This window comes from Polypterus senegalus, chromosome 9, assembly GCF_016835505.1.
Source record: "Polypterus senegalus isolate Bchr_013 chromosome 9, ASM1683550v1, whole genome shotgun sequence".
NCBI lineage: Eukaryota > Metazoa > Chordata > Cladistia > Polypteriformes > Polypteridae > Polypterus > Polypterus senegalus.
This window is the reverse complement of record NC_053162.1, coordinates 84,330,914-84,348,176: the sequence shown is the minus strand read 5'-3', so window position 1 is coordinate 84,348,176 and position 17,263 is coordinate 84,330,914. Positions and strand designations below refer to the sequence as shown.

The 17,263-nt window shown below is 37.6% G+C and overlaps 1 protein-coding gene across 2 annotated transcripts in view; it reads right to left on the bottom strand.

Annotated features, from left to right (window-relative positions):
- The window catches only part of LOC120535484 (chromodomain Y-like protein 2), a 349,666-nt gene that overhangs the window by 249,481 nt on the left and 82,922 nt on the right, over nt 1-17,263 (bottom strand). For both annotated transcript variants that reach the window (XM_039763370.1, XM_039763369.1), the window contains exon 2: nt 6,139-6,667. In XM_039763370.1, the coding sequence (XP_039619304.1) occupies nt 6,139-6,667 (529 nt within the window). The remainder of the gene's footprint in view (nt 1-6,138; nt 6,668-17,263) is intronic.

Here is a 17,263-nt window from a genome sequence, read left to right as displayed (position 1 = left end):
AACCCATAAGAATAGGTAACTTCCACTTTGTCCTATAACACTAGATAGAGATTGAAAGAACAGCAACTTTGAAAGTTGCCCAGCTCTCTTGGGATACCACGCACATTAAAAACTAACATCATATATATATATATATATATATATATATATATATATCAAACAAGCACCGCGCGGAAGCATATCTTATAGCATTGAGGAGTTTTAGTTAATATGTAATACATGCTCTGATTGGGTAGCTTCTAAGCCAACCGCCAATATCATCCCTTGTATGAAATCAATTGGGCAATCAAACTGAGAAAGCATGTAACCTAAATTAAAAGACCCATTGTCCGCAGAAAGCGAACCAGCGAAAAATCTGTGATATATATTTAGATGTGCTTACATTTAAAATCCGCAATATAGCGAGGGATTACTGTATATATATGGGGGTGGGCGAGCATATGTGCCCATGGGTAAAAAAAAATGTACTAATTTTAATTTATTTTGTTCACCTTTACCACATTCCTTTTTTCAAATGTGGGCATGTTATACATTGTTGTAAACGTCTCAGTTTCACCTATACAATTGTATAAAGCTTGCCATGGCATGAACCACAGAGCCAGAGAGCCCTGACTGGAAGTGCCAGATTGTCAATGCCAAGCTGGTAAGCATAGCCACTGTATAACAGCAAATATCACACTAACACTTCATCCCACGGTGATGAGCTTGAACTAGTTTTATTCATCAGAATCTGATGACATTTTTGATATATAGCAAGTCTATATTCACTGTTGGTTTGTGACATTATATGCAACAACACACAAAATGTGTGCCGAATGGCTTGGCATCAGAGGTTGATTTGCATGGTAGGGCAGCAGCTTTTGAAAAAACACAGCTGTATTGGGTGTCTTTGGAAACGTCACGGTTTCTGCTATCCAGAGGTGTGAAGTTTGAAATGGTATAATCCATAGAGCAAGAATAACCCCCGTCAGAAATGCTAGATGGTAGGTGGTAACTTTGTCCGCCATGTTATGCCTTACTTGGATTACTTGGTGCTGCTTTCACTGAGCGGCACATAAAATGGCTTGTATTAGTCAGAACAACCTGAATAAGTAATTATATGTTTTTGTATATTTTTGCCTCCGTTTTGTGGAGTTTTATATGCAAATATTTGGTTTTGGGACTGTGTGTGCTGGGTGTTCAGTCAAACCGACTGTTTGAAATCTACTGCTCGAGACCTTTTGATTGATGTATGATATGTGGGTATTTCAGAATAATTACCAAGCTGTTTTTATTTTTTTTTTTGACAACAGTTCAAGACATGGCATGAGTAGGACTTCATGCCAGATTAAAAGTCATCTCTACATACTGTAACAATGTGATCACTATGAGTTTGTGGTAGACCTCTGTGGCTTTCAAATAAGGTATTATTTAGGTCTGTGTGTGGTGTACATTGTCTGTATGATGCAGTACAATTTGTTTTAAAGATTTTTTTGAACCTCCACTGGCCCAGGACCAGCCCACTCCGGTTATAAAAGAGTCATATTCTGTGGATGCAATTTAAAAAAGATGTAATACACACTGCAAATTCACAGAAACTGCCAAAGTACATTTTAGCTAATTTTGATATTCATTACTGTAATAACACACAAAACAAATGCTGTACTATCCTACTGTGAGGAAAATTTGTAAGCTTTAAATAGGAAATTTCATGTTAACAGAAAAACATGATTTGAGCTGGAGGGTTAAAATAAAGTATGGGAAGACTACAGCACTCAGTTCAATAATTACTGCTAAATAAGGAATAAATTCATCAATAAATTCATATTTACAAACATCACTCCAAGTGTTACAGTGATAGTTCAAACACAAAGTGAAATTGAGAGTGTGGAAGTCCAGCCCCAGATACAGACAGGCAGACACCGATGGTTCCAACACACATCTTTAGTTACAGCTATTTACAGTCCACAAAACAGTCCTGCACAACACACGGTGCCCTCACACCAAACACCCTTCTTCCCGGGCCTTTACAATGGGCCTTAACCACCTCCGTCTTCCTTCCTGAGCTTTGTCCTTTTCCTCCGGACTCCCCCTCATAACTAGAGGGAGGGCGTCTCTTTTATACCCACCCGGATGTGCTCCAGGTGCCCTCTGATGAACTTCCTGCGGCACTTTCTGGTGTGGCGGAAGTGCTGCATGAGCACCTGGAAGCTCTCCGGGTGTCCCCGGTATTCCTTCTGCCAGCACCAGATATCCAGGGCTCCACAATCGTCCGGGTGCCCCCTGGTGGTGGCCACGGGCCCCTATAGCGTTGAGCTTCCATGCTCAATTCCCATGGGCCCCCATACAAGCCAGGGCGGCTGCTCTCTCGTGGTCCGGGGGAGGCATAGTCCCTCTCTCAGTCCTTCTAGGCATCCCGGCTGGGCACAGTCCCCAGCCACCAGCCACAAGAGGTAAAGCTAAATCCCACAAACGTTGTTTCCGTGCTAGAAAATGCATAATTTATTGTACATTTGCCACTACACATGCATATGATAATAAACTGTTAAAAAGGTTTATTTTCAATGTAGCGATTTGTATTATATTGTGCATTTATTAAGTAATGGTCATTTACATATTATATGTTACCTTCAATACTAAAGACATGATCAAATAACATATTGGTATAGTACCACCATTGCTGGAATGCTAAACCTCATTCTTCAGTTTGCATGTTCTCCCCGTGTCTGTGTGGGTTTCCTCCGGGTGCTCCAGTTTCCTCCCACAGTCCAAAGACATGCAGGTTAGATGGACTGTTTATCCTAAATTGTCCCTAGTGTGTGCTTGGAGTGTGGGTTTGTGTGTGTGTGCCCTGTGGTGGGCTGGCACTCTGCCCGGGGTTTGTTTCCTGCCTTGCACCCTGTGTTGGCTGGGATTGGCTCCAGCAGACCCCCGTGACCATTTAGTTAGAATAGCCTATAGCGGGTTGAATAATGGATGAATGGAAAATCACCTAGCACCATAATGTAGAATAAGCTATAAATAAATGCAAGAATAAAGATCCTCTTGACAAAAATGCAGGCAGACAAAACTATGACAGGCTATATTCTAGGGATCAGTGACTGCTGACCAGATTTTTCCATTATGCAAACATTTTCTTAAAAATCTGGTACAACAGAATAATCGCTCACAAAGAAAGACAAGCTGAATTTCGCACAAAAACAGAGAAATTTAGAGAAAGCGGATTTACATTATTTGTAACAAAGTAACTGTCCATACATAGATGTCATCATACAAGTCTCATGTTAAGAAAGTAAAACATATGAAACGATCACAAACGCTGAGAGGTACCAAAGTAAAAGTTTTAAAATTATTACATCAGCATTCAAGCCAGAACTGCTTGTAAAGACTAGGATAAAAATGTTTTACCAATGCATGGATTTGCTATATAAATAAAATGTATTATTATTAATTATTATTATTATTATATGGTGGAAAAAGCCCCTCTGTCTAAAAAGGACCATTGTTTTACATTCAAATTTCATACAAAAAATCAAAAATAACAATTGAAAAAATAAATTCTTGGTGGTTATCAACAGTGGGGAATTTACACGAAGTAACAAAAAAATGGGCTTATTGGATAATAAAGCAATTTCTGTTATTTTTTAAAGAAATGCACGATGATGAAGGATACACTATGTTTAAAACAGCTTAATTCACCTGTATTGAGGAGTAAACTGGCTAAAATCAAAAAATGTTGTTCTAAACTTTGTATTTTGTGGAAAACAAATTACACAACGGCCAACCATTTCTGGCCACGTGTTATTTGAGAATGCAGTAGTGTATGCATACAGCAATAAGCAGTATGACAATGTTTTAACATATTTATCTATAAAGTTTATATGCCCCATATATCTTGCTTACAAAGATAATCTGCTTCTTCAGGATACAGTTGGAAATGTTGAATAATCTAGTCATAGTAATGCATTTCTCTGATATTTTTTCCACCCCAATGCTGGTCAGGCCTATCCAAAATCTGTTTGCTACTCTAAATAGTGGAATGGCTGTACAGTAGAGTCTCGCTTATCCGACATAAACGGGCTGGCAGAACGTTGGATAAGCAAAAATGACGGATAATGGGAGGTGTTAAGAAAAAGCCTAATAAATGTCAAACTAATTTTATAATTTTACACATTACAAACTTCGGTTCACGAACATCTCTGGACACGTACAAATCGGGTTATGACCAAAAGGTTCGCCAAACTTTTGCATCTGTTCATGACCACATACTAGGTACTGTATAAGAATGAGCCAGTTTCCCTTTCAGTTTGTGCGCGCTGATGATTTCCGCACGTGTTCAGTCTCTCCCTGTGTAGCAAGAGACAGAAAGTGCGCGAGAGAGAGAGAGACACACACACACACACACACAGGCGCACACACAAGAGACACACAGGCGTGCGCGTGCGCACACACACACACACACACACACACACACACAGAGAGTCAGAGACACAGGCGCACACACACGCCAGAGAGGGCTGGCCACATAATCCACTGTAATCATGTTTTACAACAAAACAGAAAATTTTAACTGAAAAAATGAACTTAGCAACTTAAAATAGACTACACAGTTCTTATTGCCAATTGATGCGTTTTTTTGTGGTGGGACGTCGGATAACACAGAATGTTGGATAAGCGAGACTACTGTATTTGTTGCTGTTTACTACCATGCAAAACACTTTTCCTATTTTCAGTGACGTGGAAATAAAGGGACAATCAATATCTGCTCTACAATTACTACTACACTTTCTTCTGTCAATTAATATAATTTTGTTTAACATTTACAATACAGATGAATCAAACTGGCAATTCATATAATGGCTAAGAAGACCATTATAACTCACACTTATGCACTGGGATGCACTGTGTTAAGCAATAATATTTCATCCCTTTAAATGATGGCCAGTTTCTCCAATTATCCAGAAAAAACTCCTACACAATAACCTAAGTACTTAATTCACATGCTAGCACCTCCCAAAAACAGCAGTTAATCTCTTCCTTTTCTGATGCCCTTTGATGCTGACCATGTGTTACAGTATTTGACATTATTTTTGTCCTGCTGATTGAACCAACTATTAACCTTATTCAAATGAAAGTTCTATATGTATTATATTTCAGTCGAGTAAGATTAAAAAAAATGACCAGTTGTAATACAGTCTGAAAACAGTTTTGAAAGTATGTATTCTCTCTCTCTCTCTCTCTCTCTCTCATTATTATATATATATATATATATATATATATATATATATATATATATATATATATATATATATATATACTGTATATGGACAAGTCTTAAAGGAAATAAAAACAATACTAAATTAAAGAAGTTTTTTTCTAGATACATTGTAATTTTGTGCCCTACTCATGCTTAAAGATATAGTATAAAGGTAATGTAATAATAATTTGTTTCAATGTACCATTTTTTTTTTCAATATATAATCAAAGCATTAAATGAGTGTAAACATATATGATCTACAACACAACCTTTGCAAATAAAAAGATAGTAATATTACTGTGTAAAAAGGTGTTGGACATTTTTCTTTAAAGCTAAAATTTCCATATCAGTTAAAAAATGAGCATATATTCTTAAAGATACTAAGTATTAACACTAAATAATATTCTACTCATAATACAGCACATGAGGTATCAAACAAGGTTTATGTAGATATCATCATAGACAGTGATTCTCATATCTGAGTCTTTTTACCATTTATAAACCATTATAAAATATTTATTTACACATCTCGAATACTGTTCTTTCGCTAATTCTTCACCAGATTACTAGTGCTACAACATTCTGTTGAGGGGTTATTTGGTCGGAAGCAATAACAGCCTACCACTTGAGAAGACTGTGGCAGCTTGAGTTTTGACATATACCACTGGTAACGACCACATATACCCATCAAATAGCTACACTAAACTAAATTAAAACCTGCCTCTGAAAACTTTAAAAAGTAGCTAAAAAGCTAAAGCATTTGACACAAACTCTGAATATTTGCTTATGTATTCAAATCTGAATAACAAATTAGAGCTGTTGAAACTGGCAAGTTAATCTGCTTTCTCATTGTTACAAATGACATTAAAGCATCAACTTACACACACACACAAAAAACCTACCAATTCCATTCATCAAGGGAGAATCACTGATGTCTAGATCATCTGGCATTTCATTTTCTGTTTCATCATTAGGCGAGTGGTCTGCATTTCCATAATGCAAGTTGCTGTCTCCATTTTGTACTCCATTGTGTGGCTTTCTCATTGGCATGATTTGTAACCCACTTGGTGTTGTCCTGTATGTAACAGTCTTTGTAGCCCTATCACCTTGATGTTTACCAGCACAGGCTTTTCGTTGTTTCTGAGAACCACTTGAGCTACTTCTTCTTTTCCTCTGGGCTGCAGCTTTTCCCCGAATTCCATCTGAAGATATGCCTCGCCTCAGAAAACGAGGTGCTCCAGCATGCTTTCCTGGTTTGGAACGTTTGTCTTTGGGAAACTGTAGTCCATTAAATTCATCAATAAACTCTTCACAATGAAGGAGATGATTTTCTGGCTCCCACGTATCTTCATTGCTGCCATAACCCTTCCATCGAATTAGATATTCCCATTTTCCTTTTTTATTCTTTCGTCTGTCAACTATTTTTTCTACCTGTCAGGCAAAATTGAGAAAAAGAATTCAATTCAATGTGCAACATGTAAATCATTTAATGCTTTAGTGGAGGGCAATGAACCAATCAATAAGATAACACAAAAACTAAAAACTTTCTTTTTAGTTACTGAAACAAGAGCAGAAACAAGTACTTTGTGTTAGTTCTGTGACTAGGAAATTTAGGCCTTTCAAAAGGAATGTTGAGAAGAAACGTTCTTTCAGCTAGCCAGAATCAAAGTATGATCATAAAAGAACCAAAAACAAAATAAAATCTAAAGTATCAGGTCAAAGAACAAAGCAAGCCAAAACAAAAATATTAAACTATAAATTTATTAGAAATCCTTTTATCTTCTTCCACACTAAATTGCTTCTTTGACTTTTAGTCAGAGTTCAGACATTAGCTTGTGCCTGCCGTTAACTTGTGACGTGATGACATTACAGGTTGGAAACCATGCAGCTAAAAGCTGGGTTGTTGCTGTAAATAATACAGTGGTGCCCATGTGAAATTTACTAATTTTTCTATAATTTTAATTTTCAACAAATTTTCCATTCAAGGAATCAATATTTTACAGTTTTCCAGTCATTCTAATACGACGACAATAAGACAAATGCACTTAATTTCTCATTCATTACTTCAGGATTTTTTTGATTTTGTTTTTAACACACTGATTTGGAAGTGACATCACTGCAAGGACTTAATCATTTCTGACAGCAATTCTTCAGATTCTCATTTAATGTCACATTTGCACCAACAGCTATTTTATACTCCATAAGATTATTAAATGCACTGTAGAAAGCCATGAATTGTTCTTTAAAGAATATAGAAAAGAACTGGGTTAATCAGGCAGACTGAGGATTAATGCTGATCTGAACCAACTACAGATAACATGTTGTATGACTACATTACAAGAAACACTTTTCCCCCCTAAGTGAACACTATGGCTTTAATGATTTCAACATTGACAACAACAAAAACAAAATAGATATCGACCATAATCCTGTATTATTTTTACAGAGGTTAGACACACTTGTATAGTACAGCAAACTAACTTCTAACCTGTTATATATGTTTTCTCCTGTAAAGTCACCTTATGAGAACTACCTTATCTTGCAAGGGATATTTGTTCCATCACCTTGAAATTCACAATGTTTTCTGTGGTATTTCTTACTCAGTCTTATTATTAATCTTCCATAATGAATGTTCAAAAACAGTAATGAAGTAAGATCTCAATAATCAATGGCCAGGATAAGTTAAAATATAAAAAAAAATTTACTGATGTGCAAAATAGGTGTTTAGTTGGTACAACAATGAAATATTCCACAGACAAGTATATACAGAAATACGTTTACATAAATTTTACCAAAGAATTTTAAATCATAGCAATTAAAAGTATTTGTTGGTTAGCAGTGATGTTTTATCTCTCTCTGACTCATCAAACATATAGTATGAACATTGTTGTGGGTGCTACATCTTTGAAAAACTACTCCCATAAATAATTCCTGCCAAAAATCTTCCTGTATGCAAATGTTATTCACCTACCCTCTGTTGCAAGACAGAGGTCCAAGCAAGATTTTACTGTTTGGAATCAAGTGTGAACAATGACGAGATTCCACACATAGTTATTACACCAGTGATAGTGTGGCTTAATTATGCCCACCAAAAACTGAAAATGTAAAAATACATTTATATGAAAATAATCAGAAGAAAACTAGACATGTACCTCATAAACACAAAAAAAGTTCTAAATTCTTATTTAACAGGTTAGAACACAGTTCTTTCAGAGGCTTTTACATTTTTACACAGTTGATATTTATCTTTTCAGGAGATAAGATCTTGGGCAAAAATTGGAGAAAAACAAAATACAGATATACACAATACAGTTCAAGAAAAAAAAAAATGTTCCCTGTCAGTCCAGCAGAAAAACTTATATTTGACTAAAAAAAGATCATCATCTTTCAAAAGCTAGCCCTGCTTTTAGCGTTTAACTTCCTCTTCCAAATATGCAAACAGTGTCTGTGTTTGGATCATCATTATTTTTCAAAAGCTAGCTCTGCTTTTAGCGTTTAACTTCCTCTTCCAAAAATGCGAACAGTGTCTGTGTTTGAATGCAGGCAATCACTAAACTGCTGTTCTGCCATACAAAATTAGGGGGAACAACAAAAACCCTTGATCATCTCACCACCAACCCTTAAGGGGAAAAAAAAAAAATCATGGGGCTATGTTTTGTTAAACTGCTGATTCTTTTAATTGTCTGATACTCACAACTAATGACAACTCAGATAGCCAATGTATATTATTTAAATGAAAGCACTAAACTAAATAGCTTGCTGTTCAAAGCTTGTGTGAACCTCTACAACACCAACTCACTTTCCTGTTGCTTGAAGTTATACAAGGTAGGTTTAATGATCTTGTAACCGTAAAATTAAAAATGCTAGCAGGGAAAGCAAAAATATTTACCTAGAAATAAAACAAAAAGAATGTTGTTTTTTAAGTGATGAATTTGGTATTTTTCAACCAGTTACCTCTGCACAGTCATTGGGTACATGAGGGTGAGTCAAGCTAAAGTTAGAAAATGGAATTTATTACAAAACAGAACAAACTTTAACAAAACTGATAATGTCATTTCTCAGTGTAGTCTCTACCCTTCTCAATGCAGTTGCACCACCTGCCAGATGTTTTTTAGCGGTTCAAAAAGGTTGAAATCACATGGTACTAAAATCTGCCGAATTAGTAGGATGTGGCAATACCTCAAACTTCAGTTTCTCCAGAAAAGCCTTGGTGTTCCTAGTTGTGTGTGGGTGAGAGGGTGGTCATTGTCTTGCAGGTTCATTCCATCCATCCCTCATAAATTCCCTCGTATATTAGTTTGCCGTGTGAAAATTGTATTCTAAAGTGAAGTATATTTTATAATAACAATAAAAAAGCCTTATCTTGTGTTTTACAATGAAGCTAATGGGTTCAGAGGTCCCACTGAGAAGAAAAGCCTCACAAAATTACTAAATAAGTCCATTTTTTGTTATTGAGCATTGATCCTCCTCTTGAGATTACACACATATTGCAAAACAGCATACCCATGTTGTTTTAAAAATGAGAAAAAAAAAATCTTATTCTTTAAATTCTGAGTGATGACTGCCAGGTTAAGTGCCAAAATGAACTATCGTGTTTTAAATGGTTGCATTTTTCCTATACATATTTTATTACTTTCCTGTAGATGTTTGGAACATTGTCAATACCAAACTAAAAAAAAAACAAAGGTATTCCAGAAATAAAGAATTAAAAATCCCTGTAGCATAGCCATAGAAAATGAATATTCTAAGAAAGTGATATACACAACAATCAAACCAACATAATGGATCAGCAAAAAAAATGTCCAGTTCTTGTATGCATTTGTTATCGAAACACAAGTAAGTTGGCTTAATAAATGGATGAACTCAAATTAAAAGATGTCTCACCTGTTTAGTGTGGCTTAAATTAGCCTGTGTTTCTCAACTGACATTGAAACATACTTGAAAGCCACCTCACAAATCACACTGATACATTAAAGTAAACATATTTCACCGATACAGGCTTCAAAGTGGCTGCCTTACTAAACTGTACATTTTTTGTCTGTAAATATCACACTATCAATTGTCTTGCAGCCTACCACCCAAACAGAAAAACACTACATTCAATACATGAACATGCAGTGTTCTTATCCCTTTATTTCAGAGGGTTTTATTTTTCTGAGAAGCCCAGTCTTTCTTTTTTCAACATATATAAACTAATTTTATGAATCATTCATCTTGTTAATCAGGCACAATAAATTGTTTATATCCGCAATTTACATAGTAGGTCCCCGTCTTACATTTCTAGCTACAAGGATTAGGTCTGGCACCCTATAGTCCTAAACAATAAAAACAAGAATGTGAAAATGGATAATAGATATGCAGTACAGTAAATACATCTACAGCACAAGTGATTTGCAACACAGTAGGATATTGGGAGTGACTCAGTTGAAAACACTGCAGCACACCATGCCACAAGAACAAGAAAAAATACATTTTAGATTTCCTGTCCAAGTAATAAGATTCCCCCATTAATACACTGGGAAGTATTATACTTGCAACTTTTTATTTGTCCAGAATATACAGATTTATTAATATAAACATAGTAAAATATTAAGACAGGTTCAAAAATTAATGCATCTATAGTTCTGTCTGTACTTAGCTATGAGAAAAAGGAAACATATTTCCCCTCAGTCCCCCTCTCCTTCCCCTGACAAATCCTAAACATGTTTGTATTAGGTTAATTACAGATTCTAACATTTATTTATACTACGTGTATGAGTAACATGAGTGTTTCATTGTTTGTGGTCAATACTGCTCTGACAGACTTCAGCCACCTAGAACAATAAATTTGATTATTGGTTTTAGAATGGTATGATACATTTTGATATATACTGTACATACATAACATTTTCAAAACTGCTAACTGCTTAAATCTAATTCAGTGTTGCAAGGTCGCAGAGCTTATACTGGCAGTACTAGGTGCAAGATGGGCAACAGTCTTTGCACAGGACCCAGTTCATCACAGACCTTAATCATGTAAATAACCATACTCCCTTTCATACAAGGCCAGTTAATTAGCATGTCTTTTGGTAAGTAAGAGGAACCAGTCATAGCAGATGAACACAGATTGTGTATACCCCACAAATACAAAAACCAAGTGGAGAATTTCAACCAAGGACATTAAGTCTGCGAAGGGGGTAGCGCTATCCACTATGCCACCCACATTCATGCGTTAATATTGTGACCGAAAGGCTTTGCCTGGTTCTCCCAGAGAGCTCACAACACAGTCAGCCAAACACTTCTGCTAGCACAATTTCTGATAAAGCAGCTGCAGTTTCAGATAACCAAGCACAGCAATTTCCATTTGAACACAGAACAAAGTTCAGTAGTAAACCTAAGAAGGCAATGTCTCTCATGAGAAATAAATCTTTAAGAGATGCATAACTGCACCATTGTATCTTGCTTTGGCCTTTTTTTTAATCATGCTCATAAACAGAACTAATCTTGTCATGTTGTGCACTTTCAGGATGCAGTGAGTTGTGCAGTAAACCAGATGCCAGAAATCCATGAAAATGATTTGAGTGTCATCACTGAATAAAGAATAATATTAAAAAAGAAGATCAGCTGATCATGGAGAATTTGAACTTTCCAAACATGGATTGGAAAGTCCCTCTTGAAAATGCAGAAAAGGAAATTCAAATGACACTTATGACAAATGACTGTTTCCTAAATTTGTCTCAAAAACAGAATGAGATAATGCAAGTATAGACTTTGCCTTTTCTAATAATAAAGACAGAATCAGATAAACTAACAATATTGATCCTTTGACCAACAACAATCACAACATGGTTAAACCCAAAATTGTATTTGAAAGCATACAAATAAATATTCACCAAAATGAACAGTAATAATTTGTGAAAGCTTTCTGGGGATGAAGAAAATAGCTATGAAACAAATTAAGGAAAATGAAAATAATACAAATATAAATAACTTATGGAGTCAACTCAGAGATATTGGGGATTCTAGCCAAAATACATTCCAAAAATAAAATGGGTGAATAAAGGGATTATTAATAACATAAAAGCTCCCCACATAACAACATTTTAAAACAACCTACAAAATTCAAAATAATAGAAACAGCAGGATGCAATCAAAGCATGTCTAATGTTAAAAAAGAAACTGAAAAAAGAATTGTTACTGAAGAAAGGCAAACAGAATTTAAAAATGATACAGAAGAAAAAAAAATAATTTTGCCAACAAATAACAAATGAACTCAATATATACTACGATTTTATACTTCACGCGACGTGACGCATGCTCCAGGGGAAGCTCCTGCTACAAAAGCATTGTACTGATTATACTCACGCGTGTACTTTATGCAAAAATGGAAGAATCCACCAGGTGGCAGTGCAAGATATTATCACGGTGAGAACAGGTTCAGCTTTGCTGTGTTGTGAATTGCCGGGAGCATTCATTAAATTCCAATGACACTTTACCGCAATATCTCTGAAAAGGATGTTTAATGATTAAATCCATCAGTCCAGAGATATGCCCTTTCCAGCTAGCACTGGGCACGAGGCAGAAACAATCTCTACACAGGGCATCAGCTCATCGTAAGGTGAATACAAGCACTCACATATACTAACATCATTTTAGTGTCACCAAATCTGCACATCTTTGGAATGAAATCGAAGCAGTGTGGAAACCCAGCAGGAAAACATGCAAACTGTAGGCAGGGAATACCAGCAAAGTGACTCCCAGCAAGACAGTAGTGCTACCGCTCCGCCACTGTGTCACCTCCATGTGTGTAATTATTAACAGTATTCATTATTTAAATGAAATTAACTATTTATCTGTAAAATGTAATATACATACTTTAATGCATTTCTTCATGAAAGTGATATCAAGTATAAATCTAAGGATTCTAAATGTGCAGAGAGCTGGAATATCATACATTTAATGTGTTCTGTGTGGTGATTTATTGCTGTTTGCTGCTGCTGTCAGGGCAGGAGGAAGCCACAGAAAAAAAAAAAAGATGGCACAGAAGATGGTATGTGAGACTTTTAAAATGTACTGTGTCATTACAATGGGGAATATGCAACGCTTGAATATAAAAGCACTACGAATGAATTTGTATGTCGGTATTTTGCTTCACAGTACCAAAGGAATCCAGTCAACCATATAGCAAGGCAGGAAGCACCAGGACTCTAAAGACTTGGACCTTCGTCCTTTTGCATAGTTATCGGGAGTGCCACACACCCGTTTCGAGTGACCTCATGACCCAACAAGCTCCCCCAATCCATCTACTGACTTCATAGGAAGAGTCACCAGAGACATGAATGTCATTGCCAAGGTAAGCAAACCTCTCGACAAGGTCGACACTCTCTCCACAAACAGACACACTGCTGATGGCTGTGCCCAAGAGGTCTTTAAAGGCCTGAATCTTGGATTTTATCCAGGACATTTGCAAGCCCAGACACTCGGACTCCTCGCTCAGTCTCTTGAGCGCCCCGGTCAGAGCCTTCATTGACTCCGCGAAGACAACAGCATCATCAGCAAAGTCAAGATCCGTGAATCTTTCTTCACCAACAGATGCCCCACAGCCGCTGGACCCCACGACCTTGCCCAACACCCAGTCCATACAAGCATTGAACAGAGTAGGAGCAATAACACACCCCTGATGAACCCAAGAATCAACTGGGAAAAACACAGAGGTTCTGCCTCCACTCTGCACAGCACTCACAGTACCAGTGTACAGGCATGATATCCAGCAGTCTCAAGGGGATCCCACGAACCCTCAGGATGTCCCACAGGGCAGCTCGATCAACTGAGTCGAACATTTTACGAAAATCGACAAAGGCTGCAAAGAAGCTCTGCCAATATTTGCGTTTGTGCTCCATGAGAACCCTCAGAGCCAGGATGTGGTCGATGGCAGACTTCTTAGGCGTAAAACCAGACTGTTCCGGTCGCAAGTAGGTGAGCAAGTGATCACGGATCCTATTGAGGACGACCCTAGCATAGACCTTACGCGGCACCGAGAGCAGTGTTATCCCCCTGTAGTTGCTGCAATCCAGGCGATCATCCTTCCTTTTTCAGATAGGGACGACAAGTCCCGTTTCCCAGTCATTTGGGATGGTGCCATTCTCCCAGATGGAAGCAAAGATTGCTTGCAATCCCAGGAGGACAGCCTTACCACCAGGAGAAGTTCACCCTGGATACCACAGATCCCACCCTGGATACCACAGATCCCATCTCAGTGAGATTGGGTGGTTCACAGCTAATTGGAGGATCAGCCTCAAGGACCGTGGACCCAGAGATATCCAACATCCTAGCTGGAGGATCAGCTTTGAAGAACTGCTCAAAGTAGCAAGCCCAGCGTGTCACAAATGCAGGGTCATCCGTAAGGACCGTTCCATCAGCCGCCCTGACTGCGACTCTCCGAGGAACAGATTCAGATGTGCATAATGCTTCGATTCCTCTATAAGCAGGACGTGGGTCGCTAGACCACAGATGGGGTGTCACTTACTCACAGATTCCTCTAACAAATGGCTCTTTATCTGCTCTCAGAGCCCGGTACAGACCACAGTTGCCATTGAACCGAGCACTGCGACTCCTCTCAATGATATCAAGGGTGCTCTGCAAGATGAAACACGTCCTTCTGGGAACACAGGTAACACCAACACAACTCTCAGAAATCTTCAGGGTCTTATCATGGAAGGTCTCCCACATCACATTAGGATAGGCAGTTGCACCCAAATCTGCAAGTTCCTCACACAAACTGCGTGCAAACTCATCAGAAACAGACTGATCTTGGAATCTGGCCAAGTCCAGGCTCATTTTCCTAGTAGATGGTAACCTACTGGACCGTCCTGCTCCACTGACAGACTAAGAAGATCGTTCCTCTATCACACTATGCGACTCTTCAATTCCACCCGAGGGAGTAAATGCTAACATTACCCAAAGTTATTGTCTGCTTTTTTTATTTTTTTCATTTTTTCATTTTTATTACTATTTAATTTAATATTGTTTCTTTGTATCAGTATTCTGCTGCTGGATTATGTGAATTTCCCCTTGGGATTAATAAAGTATCTATCTAAGCTGAATCCTAAGAGTAGCAACAACAAGTCTGTGGTCAGAATTCACAAACTGGCCACTTCTGTAGACCCTGCAGTTTTGCAAGTGCCTCCAGCGTCTGCCCACAAGGATGTGATCAATCTCCTTCACTGCACCACCAGTATTGGAGTACCAAGTCCCACGATGCGGTTCTGGACGCTGAAACCAAGATTCAGTGATTTGCAGCCCCTGACCTTTTGCAAAGTCAAGGAACATGGAGCCACTTTCACCACGGTCACCAGACCCATGGGGACCTAGACAATCTTCATAGTCAGCCCTGTCAGTGCCAGTGGCTGCATTGAAGTCACCCATGACCAGAGTGTCACCTCGTCCACCACCGAGCGAAGCTGTGAATAAAATGTCTCCCTCACCAAGACAACACTCACCGTGGTCGGAGCATACACTGAGACAACAGACAAGGCACACAGGGAGTGCCATAATCTGAGTCTCAAAATATGCTCATTGAAAGGACGCAAGTGTCAAGTTAATTTCTGAGGACCTGCTCAGAGGACACATAAAATGAATGCCGGGAATGCGTGGCAGCCATGATACGTGCATGTCTGTGTTTTGAGCATGAAGTATAAACGAGCCTTAAGTCTTTGTTTAAAAAAAACAAAAAAAAAAAAACCAAACAGAATGTCATGTATAAACTTATACTAAGAATATCAGATTGAAGAAGTGCCCGAAGGCTTATAAGCTGCCAATGTGACTCTAATCCATAAGAAGGCAGATACAATTGAACCCACTATTAACAGGACAATAGGCATTACATCTAACCTGTTGAAAATTATGGAAACTACAGTATAATCTTAAATAAATGACTTGTTTAACAGTAATACACTGAATAACAGCTAGCAAGTGGTTAGAAGGGGAAGCCAGTTTGACTTTTCTGAATGGGGTAGCTGAGAGAGGAGGTAAAAGCAAACCATACAACATATATTGAACTAGGAGAGACTAGTATCAAACTTTTCTTATTCAACAGGATTTAAACTTGATTAACTAGCTAAAGACAAAAAGAACTGATAAGCGAAGAATGCTTCACATTGGGCAAGGTCATCAGTAGTCCTTCTCAGCGGTCTGTGCTTACATGGTTACTTCCTAATTTCTATATATGACACAGATTCTGAATTCATTACCAAACCTGTGAAATCTGTAAAGATATCAAAGCTGGAAGGGAAGCAAACACTGAGTTGGTAACACAAAAATATTCATAAAATAATTAATACTGGAGAAACACTTGGAAAATAGAGTTTAACGTAGAAAAGTGCAGAGTACTATATAAATATCCAGAATAAGAACGGAGCTTTAAATATAAAATGAGCAACACTGACCTAATAAAATCATTACATTAAGAGTGTACAATGTACTAGTAACACACATCTACACTGTGTGCACAATTATTAGGCAAGTTGTATTTTTGAGGATTAATTTTAATATGGAACAAACACAGTGCTATCAGTCAATTCAAAATGTTAATAAACCTGAAACCTGAATGTTTCACAACGGAAATGTGAGTGTGAACATCATCAGGGGAATACATATGTGCGCACAATTATTAGGCAACTATTAGTGTGCAGATTTATTATGCAACTAAAGGAAAAATGAAAATTTTCCCATCTCACTTGTTTATTTTCATCTGTTATAGTGAGAATAATAAACAAACACCTCAAAATTTACAAATAAACATCTCTGACATTTCAAAAAAAATAAATCAATCAATCAATGACCAATATAGCCACCCTTCTTTCCAATAACAGTCATAAGCCTTTCCATTCATGGAGTCTGTCAGTTTCTTGATCTGTTGACGATCAGCTTTTTGTGGAGCAGTGACTACAGCCTCCCAGACACTCTTCAGAGAGGTGTATTGTTTTTCTCCCCCGTAAATCTAGCGTTTAAGAAGTGCCCACAAGTTCTCGATAGGGTTTAGGTCAGATG